The 12377-nt window shown below is 50.3% G+C and overlaps 1 protein-coding gene across 1 annotated transcript in view; it reads left to right on the top strand.

Annotated features, from left to right (window-relative positions):
• TRPM2 (transient receptor potential cation channel subfamily M member 2) overlaps positions 1–12377 on the top strand; it is a gene marked incomplete at both ends in the record, with an annotated part of 41666 nt that overhangs the window by 12322 nt on the left and 16967 nt on the right. The window contains 11 exons of the mRNA XM_080937780.1: positions 574–676; positions 3492–3613; positions 3786–4139; positions 4784–4921; positions 5412–5541; positions 5759–5904; positions 6702–6814; positions 7857–8070; positions 9608–9726; positions 10299–10431; positions 10865–11036. Of these exons, the coding sequence (XP_080793906.1) occupies positions 574–676; positions 3492–3613; positions 3786–4139; positions 4784–4921; positions 5412–5541; positions 5759–5904; positions 6702–6814; positions 7857–8070; positions 9608–9726; positions 10299–10431; positions 10865–11036 (1744 nt within the window). The remainder of the gene's footprint in view (positions 1–573; positions 677–3491; positions 3614–3785; positions 4140–4783; positions 4922–5411; positions 5542–5758; positions 5905–6701; positions 6815–7856; positions 8071–9607; positions 9727–10298; positions 10432–10864; positions 11037–12377) is intronic.

Consider the following 12377-nt stretch of genomic DNA (forward strand, 5'->3'; position numbering starts at 1 on the left):
CAATTAAATGTTGTCCTTATAAGAGTTGCCTTGGTCATGGTGTCTGTTCACAGCAGTAAAGCCCTAACTAAGACAGATAATTCTGTAGGATTATCCAGCAAGGAAACAATGTGAATTCTGTGAGCTCCTCATCTCCTTACCAATCTCCCCAGTCCCGAAGACCTTGGCTTCCTTGTTGGGTGTGCTATGAGCTGCTGGGCAGGCCGGAAGCTTTTTCTCAGCAACATTATAAATTATTCAGGCAATTCAGAGAACCGAATTTAATCTCTCTCTTTACCCAAAAGTATTTCTGTTATATTTAGTGTGTGTGTAGGCTCATGCTCACACGCTGGTGCAGCGATGCACACGTTATGGATGTCAGAGGATTATTTTGTGCGATTCAGGGTTTTCTTCTACCACACGGGTCCTAGGAGAGTGAAGTCGGGTTGTCAGGCTTGGTGGCAAGTGCCCTTACCGTACCTGCACCTGCGGAGTCTGGGGAGTATGCATCCTTGTTGGGTCCTCCATCCCTTTTGACCTTCAAGGAGGCAGAGTACCTCCAGCTCGAATCTCACTGAAATCCATTCGCTGCAGATCCAAGATATTGTCCGGAGGCGGCAGCTGCTGACGATTTTCCGGGAAGGCAAGGATGGTCAGCAGGACGTGGATGTGGCCATTTTGCAGGCTTTACTGAAAGGTGAGGGGTCAGGGCACAAAAGAAAGAGAGAGACCAGAATATGTGGGTTCAGGATGAGCATTCACATCTCAGTCAGGTGTAGCTGCTGCCCTGCCATGCCCTGCACACCCCGTCACTCAAGAAACACAACAAATTCACAGTGAGATGAACTCAGTCACCCACACCTATACCATTACAGTCAAGCTTTTCACAGGCAAAACATCTCAAGAACAGCAAGGTGAAGTGACTGGCTTATCCCATACAAGGAAGTCTCAGTAAGATACTATGCAGGGGCTGGAGAGATGGCTCAGTGGTTAAAAGCACTGACAGCTCTTCCAGAGGTCCTGAGTTCATTTCCAAGCAACCCATGGAAGCTCACAACCCTCTCTAACAGGATCTGATGCCCTCTTCTGGTGTGTCTGAAGAGAGCGACAGCGTACTCACATCCATAAAATAAATAAGTCTTTTAAAAAAGATAACCCGCAGATTTCTAATTAGACACTTTAGAAGGTGGAAGGCAGAAGGATGCAAGATAGGGGAGAAATTAAGGTAATCTTCGATAAGCAAAAACATAGGGAATTTGTAACCACTAACAGGGAATTTGTAACTAGAATTTGTAACCACTAGACCAGAGTTACAAGAAATACTCAAGGGGGGCGAGCAGGGAGAACTGAAAGTTACTATCTATTCCTAGTAGATAGGAATTCAAAACCATATGAAGAAGTAAAGATTCCCAAACAGGCAAATTCACAGGCAGTTAAAAAAGGTCCAGTCGGTGTGACATTTATAATTGCAGCGTTTGTTTTCTTCGTTACATAAGAGGTTAAGACAGTAACAGTTTCTACTCTAAAAGTATTGTAAGCCATTCTCTGGGCTCATGCTTGCAATCCCAGAATTTCAGAACCTGCTCTGGGCTCATGCTTGCAATCCCAGAATTTCAGAACCCGAAGCAACAGATTCACTGCCAAGTTCAATGCCAGGCTAGGCTACATAATACTTTGGAGATTAACCTGGGGAGCCTGCAAGAAAGCTTATGAAACATTACTATGGCAAACTCCACTTATAAGAGGAACTTAGAGTAGATAAGCGTAGAGAAAGAGGTGGCGTCATGGCTCTTAGAGCTGGAGTGGGGCTGAGGAAGGGACTATTCGTGGGGAGACATCAATGAACCTTCTGTTCGCCTCAGATAAGGAGCTGATGATGCACCAAAGTAACACTACTACCAAACTCCAGTTTGGTGAACCAATGAGTTTATTGAGGTTACTTAGAGGAGTGTGGGTGAGAATTTGCTTACAGGACCATGGATGACTCAGAAGCAGGGCATCATCACTGAAAGGCCACTCCAGTATGGGTGAAGACTCAGGAAACTGCATCTCTGGGACTCTCTGTACACTTGCCGGCAGCTGTATGGGGTGGAAGCATCTTATTTCTCAGCATTTTTCTACTGCTTGTATAACCCTGGGAGCTATATATAAGGAGTTATAACTGCTTATATGAGACTTGTGAGTTTGGTGAGCTTCAGGGACTTCCTGAGTCTTATAAGCTTCCTTCCAGGAAGAAAGTTTCACCTGGAGAAATGTACTATATAACAGGGGGCTGGGAACTGGCCTGGACATGATGCAGTCTCGGTGTGATTTCAGTATGTTTTTCCTTGGTGTATTTTCTGTGGCATGGAACATGTATCATGACCTCTGATGTCATTTTCTCTCCTCCTTGGTGACTGATGAGTCCTCTGTCAGACGTTTGATGCAAAGTCTTTCCCTGATTTGTGGGTTGCAGCCATGTTTTCTTCAAGTGGCTTCGAAGAACAGAGGGATTAGCTTTCTGTGTCCTGGCTCAGAATTCTGCCTGTCTCAAGGGTGCCGATATTCACTGACTTTGCTTTATACACCCAGCCCATCTTAGCACCCATTTATTGTGTGGTGGGTGGGAGGGGACCAAAGCTGTTTTTGTTTTTCTCCAAATAGAAATTTATAGACTTGTGGACCTGATTTCTGATCTCCCACATGCATGCGTGTACACACACACAGGTACATACACACAGGCACACACATACAAAAGCACATAAAGGCACATACACACACAGTTAAAGCAGAAAACAAGCTTAGGAATGATTGGCTAATATGCGTTTCTGAGAATTTGGGTGGTATGGCTGCTGCAGAATGGAGACAAAGGTGGTGTGTGTGTGTGTGTGTGTGTGTGTGTGTGTGTGTGTCTGTTTGTGTCTTTCTCTGTGTGTATATGTGTGTATCTGTGTCTGTGCATATATATGTGTGTGTCTCTCTGTGTGTATGTGTATATGTTTGTGTATCTCTCTCTCTGTGTATGTGTGTATATATGTGTATATGTGTATATATGTATGTGTCTGTGTGTGAATGTGTGTGTTTGTGTGTATGCATGTATGTGTGTGTGTTTGTGTGTGTGTATATGTGAATGTATGTATGTATATGCATGTGTCTGTGTGTTTGCATGTATTTGTGTGTGTATGTGTGTGCTGAAATTCTTCTCTGTATGTTAATGCACATGAATAATTTTTAGAGCCCTGTGTCTTCTTTTATCATGACTTATGCTGTGGTCCACCTGTCACAGAGGAGCTTGGCATGTCTGGAAGGTGACTCAAAGTGGGGAGATGGGACAAACTAAGAGATTCTCTGAGCCTACCAGTGATTAGAAAGTACTTCCCAGTGTGGGTATCTTGGGAGGGTGTCAGCACTGAGCTCTGAGTTCACCTTGACATCTTTATGGGAACTAGAATTCCTGGCCAGTTCCTGAACCTGGCATGAACCAAGCCTCAGGCAGAGGTCCCTGACACATACACGCACACTGTCACCCACAGCCTCTCGAAGCCAAGACCACTTTGGCCACGAGAACTGGGACCATCAGCTGAAGCTGGCTGTGGCCTGGAACCGCGTGGACATCGCTCGCAGTGAGATCTTCACCGATGAATGGCAGTGGAAGGTGGGGTTCTGTGTGCAAATGGGGGGTGTGCGTGTTTCTGCAGGGTTCCAGTTCTGCCTTGGGACTTTGACCAGGGTGGGCTCCATCCTTCAGGATGGATATCCCACCAGCCACTCCTAGGGTCCTGAGCTCAGAGTTAGTGCGAACGTCACTGAGCGCTGCTCCCTCTCAGCCTGCAGATCTGCATCCCATGATGACAGCCGCCCTCATCTCCAACAAGCCTGAGTTCGTGAGGCTCTTTCTGGAGAACGGGGTGTGGCTGAAGGAGTTTGTCACCTGGGATACTCTTCTCTGCCTGTACGAGAACCTAGAGCCGTCCTGCCTCTTCCACAGCAAGCTGCAGAAGGTGCTGGCCGAGGAACATGAGCGCTTAGCCTATGCGCCAGCGACACCCCGGCTGCACATGCACCATGTGGCCCAGGTGCTGCGTGAGCTCCTGGGGGACTCTACGCAGCTGCTGTACCCCCGGCCCCGGTACACTGACCGGCCACGGCTCTCGCTGCCTATGCCACACATCAAGCTGAACGTGAGTGCTGGAAACATGGGCGTTAGTGATGTGGGTGCCGGTGTCAGTGGTACGGGGGCATGCCGGTGATGTGCAGTGTCTGGCCCCGTGGCTGATGGTCACTGTGTCCTCAGCTGAATTGTGAGCCCTTACAGTCATTAGAAAATGAACTGCTTGCTAAATGTGAGTGTGTGTGTGTGTGTGTGTGTGTGTGTGTGTGTGTGTGTGTGTTGTATATGCATTTGGACTTGTGTGTGTGTGTGTACGTGGAGGTCAGAGGTTGACATCGGGTTCCTTCATCAATTGTTACCACCTAATTTTGAAGACAGGTCTCTTACTGATTCCATAAGTTTCCGTTTCAGCTAGCCTGACTGGCCAACTCTAGGAGTCCTCCTGTCTCTGCTGCTCAGACACCACCATCCTTACCATCCTTGCTCACCTTTCTTTCCACATGGGCAGCGGGGATCTGAGCTAAGATCCTCAGGCCTATGTGGCAAGCTCTTTACCCACTGAGCCATCTCCTCCACCGCCATTAAATCACTTAATTATGTTCCAAGAGTGATGTGTGCCGTCTCTCCGTGACTTCACAAGACACACACTGCCCACCACCTTGGGGTCTGATGCTGGGGACCTCTTTGGACCATGGCCTGTTCTCTGCCTATTAGGTGCAGGCAGTGAGCCTCCGGTCCCTCTATAAGCGGTCCACAGACCACGTTACCTTCACCATCGACCCAGTCCGAGACCTTCTCATTTGGGCCGTCATTCAGAACCACAGGGAGCTGGCAGGCATCATCTGGGCTCAGGTACCAGGCCCGGCTTAGTTGCAATGACTAGACTGGTGGTCTGAGTCAGGGACTCACTTCCCCAGCAAATCGCAGCTCACAGTTAAGATCTCTAACCCAGAGAGGCTTGGAGCACCCAGACGTGGGGAACAGGAAACATTGCTGGAAAATTAGTTCTTAAATGAAAGAAAGAAAAGGAAGGAGATAAAGGCCTTATAAACAATCTGTTGTGATTACTTCTAGGGCTTATGATGTAGGCGGTGTTGTTCTGTGTGATCTGACCAGGTTCCTGTCTGTTCATTAGGGAGACAAGCATACAGTACTCATGGGTCTAAGAGGCCACCATCAGAGGGGTTATGTGTTAAGGTGGCATGACTCAAGTTGTTTATTTGAAAAGGTCCCACGTAAACCTGGGATCCTAACCAGCTCTGTCTGCTAGCATAGGTTTCTGGGAGCAGGGTGGGCAAACCTAGCTAGTCCCCCAGGTCCTCACAGTGCCCTTGTGTCCCAGAGCCAGGACTGTATTGCCGCAGCACTGGCCTGTAGCAAGATCCTGAAGGAACTGTCCAAGGAGGAGGAAGATACAGACAGCTCCGAGGAGATGCTAGCACTGGCAGATGAGTTTGAGCACAGAGCTATAGGTAAGCCTCCTGGGGCCACCTGCATGGTCACCAGCATCTTCCTTTCTGCATGTCAACTTTGATCCTGTTTCTTAGACTCCTTGCCCATGGTCTAGATGTTTTGGGACAGTACCGATGTGTTAGTCTTACCCCATTTCCTGCCTTTGCTGTGGGAGTCACTTGAAGGACCGGCTCTGATTGTCCCCACGCTCTGAGTATTTCTTCCTCTTCTCCTCAGGTGTCTTCACAGAGTGCTACAGAAAGGATGAGGAAAGGGCCCAGAAGCTGCTTGTCCGTGTGTCTGAGGCCTGGGGGAAGACCACCTGCCTGCAGCTGGCCCTAGAGGCCAAGGACATGAAATTCGTGTCTCACGGAGGCATCCAGGTGATTCCCCGAGGGCCTGTTTCCAGAGCCAGGGGCTCAGATGGGCACAGCCCTGACTCTGATGACATGGCTGCTTCCAGCAAGGCAACTCTTTGATGACTGGGATAATGCCAGGCACTTAGCCACAGGCAGATGAATGGGCACTTGTCTTTTGGTTTTGGGGTGGGTGGGCAAACTGGCGCACAGCAAAGTAACTGGCTGGTAGCTATAGAGGTAGCAGTTCAGGTGGCCTCCTGTGCATTTTCCAAGAGCCTGTGTCACCTAAGGGAGCCTCAGGAAGAACATGGGACCTGTGTAGCCTTCATGGAACATTAAGGACTGGGGAACAGACTCCTTTATTGATTGGTTATTCTTAGAGCACAGCCTCATACTGCATGGAGTTCCATGTGTTCTGGGATGTGCAGAACCCGGGGGGATACCCAGGAAGGAATCAAACCTGGCCCATGGCACCGAGAGGGGTCTGCTTATGACACGGGGGACTGTATGGCCTCAGGAGCTTGTAGAGATTGGGAATCCTGAAGCTTGAGGAGGAATGGCAGGCAGGAGGGAGTCAGAGCTCCGTGTGATAAGACTGGCTTGTCCACCACACGCAATGGCCTGGCTCCAGTCACCCAAATTCCTCATCCCTCTGCTGGCTGACAATAGGATATCTGTCATGCTGGCCACCCGTGGTCAGGAGTTCAGAGCACCGTGGTTATGAGGGTGTGAGCATCCATCGCTCATCCTTGTGTGGCTGGGGTGTTGGGTGGGGGTCGGGTCTCTGGGTGCCCACTATCCTGAAACCACCCTGTCCACAGTCTTTCCTAACCAAGGTGTGGTGGGGCCAGCTCTGTGTGGACAACGGTTTGTGGAGGATCATCTTGTGCATGCTGGCTTTCCCTCTGCTCTTCACCGGCCTCATCTCCTTCAGGTGAGGGGAAGGGACCCCTAGGGCGTGCAGGCAGCAGAGGGAGTACCAGCGACACTCAGTACCTCACTGGGTCAAACTTTCATGCCCCGAGTTTCCTGCTGGATACTGGATGACGGTGGTGCTGACAAGTCTGTCTCTTGGCCTCAGCTCCATGGCAACAGGGATGCTGGGGTAGATAAGGGCGGTCTTGGTGCTGCAGCCAGAGTAGCTGGAAGATTGAAGACCAAGCTTGACTGTGCTTGACTGACCTGTGGTCACCTTTAGTGTACACGGGCTCCTGTTAAGATGCCATCTTTGTTTTGATAGACAGTGTCACTGGGTTTCCTGGGGGTTCAGGGCCAGATACCAAGCCCAAGCCCAGGTGGCCAGTGGGGAAGCCCTCTTATAGACGTAGGTCACATGGTCCACCCCTTTCTCACAGCCTGACTGTTGAAATATGTCTTATGGGAAACTAAGGCGCTGAGGAGCAGCCTTGGTTGGCTTTGCCTTCTGGGTTCCCACCCTGCACAAACCTAGGAGGACCAGAAGTCAATCTCTTCTTGCCCAGAGTCATGGACATCACCCTGCGACCTTTATAGTATCTTTCCCTTCCATAAGAGGAACAGAGATGAGCCTGTGTTTCCAATAGCAGAGGCTGAACATCAGAGCACAGGTCTTGGTCACCCTGTTAGGCCGTCTGTCCCTTATGACAGGAATGGCCGCTGGTCCTCATTTGTGGGGGCACCTGAGGCCTGAGAGTGCCTCTAAAGCTAAGAGCCACTGCACAGAGAGCCTAACCCAGGTGGGGCTCACAACCAAGCGTGGCCTTGGATAGGAGCTGTGATGTCCACAGGATGTATTGAGATTTGATGTGCAAAGAAACCTTTTGGGCCTCTGAGGTTTGGGGTCTTTAAGTGCCAAGGCTGTCTTGTTGGCCCATCTATAACTGCTAAGTGACCTTGATTATCCTGAGTGCATTTGCCCCTCAAGGCAGGGTGAGTGGGGATGCCGGGGACCAAAGCTGGTGGGATGTCACTGTGACCTGACCTGTTGTCTTCTGCAGAGAGAAACGGCTACAGGCGCTGTGTCGTCCAGCCCGAGTCCGCGCCTTCTTCAACGCGCCTGTGGTCATCTTCCATCTGAATATCCTGTCCTACTTCGCCTTTCTCTGCCTGTTCGCCTACGTGCTCATGGTGGACTTCCAGCCCTCACCATCCTGGTGCGAGTACCTCATCTACTTATGGCTCTTCTCCCTGGTGTGCGAAGAGACCCGGCAGGTGGGCATTACTCCCTCTTCACGTGTCTGTTTCAACTGAGCCTCACCCAAGCCCCCGGGGTGCTGGGCAGAACCCCAGGAGGCAGGTACCTACCCCTCCACTTGGGAGCTTTGCATTCATGGCCTGGCTGCCTTACCTGAGGCTGGGGCTTCTGAACCTTTCCAAGGCAAGCACTCATGATTGACTTGAGTTTCCAGTGATGCCAGAGGTTGAGCTGGTTCCGTGTGGCCCAAGGTCCCTCCTTGCCTAGGCCACATTCTATGGCCGTCTTTGAGTGGGCATGTCTTCCCACAGTACCAAGTGTGGGGCTCCGTGTGATCATTTGCCAAAGACTCGGGCCGATGGAGAGACATGGATATGGATATGGTTATGGGTTCATGCCATAGAAAGGGCTTAGAGTAAAACATGCCGAGGTACCGGTTCACTCACGGACTGCACAAGGCGCTGCAAGGGTGTGTGGTGACATTCAAAGTCAGTGTCACTCAAGCATCTTCTGCAAGCTTCAGGGTCCAGGGTTTTTTACTGGGGGCCAGTCACACAGACGTGACTCTGTTCTTATGGGTGATCTGTCTCCAGTCTCTTTAGAGTCAAACTAGTCCTGAGTGGCCTATATGGCCACCTAGACAAGCTCAGTCCCTTGACACACAGGACGCTATTGTGAAGCTGGATATTCCAGGTTATTGAAGTCATCTCCTAGGATAAAGACCTTCGTGACCATTGAACAGACTAACCCTTCACTCGGTTGGGGGTCCCGCTGCATCCGTGTGGTACCAGATTATATTGGGTGGGTACTCTTCCTGTTGAGAGACCCCAAGAAAGAAACCATGGGGCTGGAAGGAGACCCCAAGAAGGAACCATGGGTCTGGAGCTGAATGAGGCTAGAGCAATGTTGAGGGTCTAGAAGTTTGGGCCTCCTCAGCCTCTGTAGCCAGACCCTCCATAGGGGTCAGAGCTTCTATGTCCCCTGAACTCACATGGCAGCCTCAAGACAGAAGACACATGTGTCTCTTAGAATATGTCCCTCAGACCCAGGGAAAGGACATGCCTTTGTTGGGGGTGTGGTACCAGGAAAGGGTAAGGATTACTGCCAGGCAGACCATGTGAGGATCCTGGGGTCTCTTCCAGGCTCCTCTTTTCTGGGCTGTCTCAGGGAGCAGGCATGATTCTGGATGAGCAAAGATCCTTGTAGGAGATGTTGGGAGGGATGAGGGAGATCCTCCAGTGCATTCATGCACACACACACACACACACACACACACACACACATGCACACACACACACATACACATTCATTCAGACATGTCCATGAACACACATGTACACCCAAGCTTAATAACATCCCTGGTCCATGGGGGACTAGCAGTGAAGTCTGGTAGGAACTTACCTCCATCTGTGCTGCTCGCTGGACTTGCTGAGTGCCAAGGTCCGCCCTGTGTCCTGCTGGGCCCCACGATTGTCGAGATCTCTCCACAAAGCACCTTGTTTGTGTGGCGCTGATGGAGACGTTGGCCTCCCCTAACTGTGGTCTCCTCAGTAGCTATTCTACGATCCCGATGGCTGTGGGCTGATGAAGATGGCATCCCTGTACTTCAGTGACTTCTGGAACAAACTGGACGTTGGGGCTATTCTACTCTTTATAGTAGGACTGACCTGCCGGTGAGTAGCCAGGGTGCCCCTCCTTCTCCCTAACATGGCACCCAGACTCAGCCAGTTTAGCAGAATATGGAGAGCTGGTGTGACCCCCTGACAGGTGACCTCTGAACCCTAACTCTTGCCTGTCTATGGATAGCAGATCATGGTGTTGGGGTGTGTGATGGCTCTTTATCCATCAAGGGTTGATGGATATGCAGGGGCCACCAGTCATATTGTTTGTCTGAGTTTGCCAGACAGAGTGTCCCCTTTACCCCTCGCTGCTGGGTCGCAACCCACTCGTGACAGTTGTGTATATGAGAGGTGGCGGCCCTCTACCTTCTTGAGGTGAGATAGACATGACCTAGGCTCCTCAGTTATTTCTGGGATATCCTTGTGCCTGGGCTCTTAGACAGTACTGAAGCCAACCCAGTTCTCTGTAGACAGTCTACCCTCAAATCAGCCTCACCTTTGATATATTTAGGCCTGGCTCCCCCAGAGCCCTGTACCTCCAAGGGCCACCCCAAGCTAGGGAGAGGTTTGGGAAACTGCTGTCTCCTGGCGTGCAGAGCCTGAGGTGGTACCCTGACTACTGCCAGGCTCATCCCAGCGATGCTGTATCCTGGGCGCATCATCCTGTCTTTGGATTTCATCATGTTCTGCCTCCGCCTCATGCACATCTTCACTGTTAGCAAGACACTGGGGCCCAAGATCATCATCGTGAAGCGGATGGTGAGGGCACAAGGGACTGACCTGGGAGGGGCTGGAGCCCATGGCCACTGTGAGGGAAGCTGAGAGTTGCTCTCATGAAGAATGTAGGGAGGGGCTAGAGTTTGCCATTGCATTGTGTCTTGCCTCTGCCTCATCCCCAGAATCTATAAACGTCCTTCACAGCGCTGTCTGCTCCCCCAGGCTGCCTTCCGTGTTTCTCATTTCACAGCCCCCAGCACGAACCCCGTTGCTGTTCAGAATGCAAGCCCTTTATTCTTTGGGATGTCATTGTCCGATCTTCCTCTGTGTCTTGGGGTACCCCCTATGAAGATGTCAGCGTGCTCTGTGGGGTTGCCTGGAGGTCCTGGGATGCTACCCAGCATCCTGCATCCGTATCCGGGTGATAGTGGGGAGTAGGCATCCAGGGTGCAGCCCGTTGTTTCACTCTCTGCAGATGAAGGATGTCTTCTTCTTCCTCTTTCTCCTGGCGGTGTGGGTGGTGTCCTTCGGAGTGGCCAAGCAGGCCATCCTAATCCACAACGAGAGCCGCGTGGACTGGATCTTCCGTGGGGTTGTCTATCACTCGTACCTGACCATCTTTGGGCAGATCCCAACCTACATTGACGGTAAGATCCAGGTTGTGGGCTGTAGATTTATATTAAGTGTCTTACTGTTCCCCAGTTCCTATGTGTTTTGTGTTGTTGGTGTTGTTGTTTTTAACCGGCATCCTTCGGGTAAGGCTTCCCACATCACAGCTACCCGCAGATGGCTCACACATGACACATGAGCGGCGTCTTACAGAAGCTAGCTTCAGACCCCATCCTATCAACAGCCACTGCCCTCCTCCTTCAGCCCTACAAAGCTACCCCTCTGGTGCTATTAAGACATTTGCGCTCTGGGACATGTCACATAGGTTCGAGCTAGTGTGGTGACAAGTTGGCTGTGTCTGGCTTTGTTACCCAGTGTCACGTTCAGGGTTCCCAGGGGATGTAGCAGGTATCGGCACGTCACCCCATTTTATCATGAAACTGTATTTCCCTGCATGGACACCTTTCAGTTATTCGGAAGCTGGGACCACTTGCGTTGAATCTGGGTTCTGGCTACTGTGGCTGCTGCTGTTGCTACTGTGAACTTGCACGTCTGTGCGTCCGTGTGGATGTGTTTAACTCCGAGAACATGCCAAGCTGTTTCCTCGGAAGGTCCGTGCTTTGGTTTCTTCACACTCACACTTGTGACTGTTGGGCGGGCGTTGGTGGTGGTATCTTCTTGTGGATTTGAATGACACTGCTCTAATGGCTTTTGTGGATATATTTCCACGTGCTTACTTACTGGACCATTTTGTGCAACTTCTTAAGAGAGATATCCATTTCTATCTCGAGCTCATTTTCCCCCTTCCATTATATTTTTTATTATTATTGAGCTTTTAAGACTTTTATTGTAGGGCCAGTTTGCAGCGTTTTCTGTTATGACAGGGCTTGTCTCTCTGTTTTATTTATGAAAAAGACAACTTTCTTTGAAGCATAGAATTTTAATGAGGTGTGGCTTGACTTTTAAAAATCACTTTGTGCCTCTGTATCGCGGCGGAGAAGACAGTGCCGAAGCCAGGCCTCAAATGATTTATGAGTGTGTTTTTCTTGTAAGGGTTTATAGCTTTCAATCTTTCTTTTGGCCTCCGACCCATTTGCAAAGACTAGCTTTCACCCCCACCCCATCGGCGAGACAGTCCTCATACCGCTCCGCGGACACAGATCTGCTTTATCTACACGCATCGTGTGTGAGATAGGGGTTGCTCTTGTATTTTTCCTTTGTTATTTCATATGTATTGGAATTTTGTTCGCATGTATGTCTATGCATTACATACGTGCTTATGCCCAGGGAGGCCCTAAGAAGGCATTGGATTCTCTGGATATGGAGTTAGAGTTTGTTGTGGCTGCCATATGGATGCTGGGAATTGAACCCAGATCCTC

This window comes from Micromys minutus, assembly GCF_963924665.1.
Source record: "Micromys minutus genome assembly, chromosome: 25".
In the NCBI taxonomy this organism is placed as follows: domain Eukaryota; kingdom Metazoa; phylum Chordata; class Mammalia; order Rodentia; family Muridae; genus Micromys; species Micromys minutus.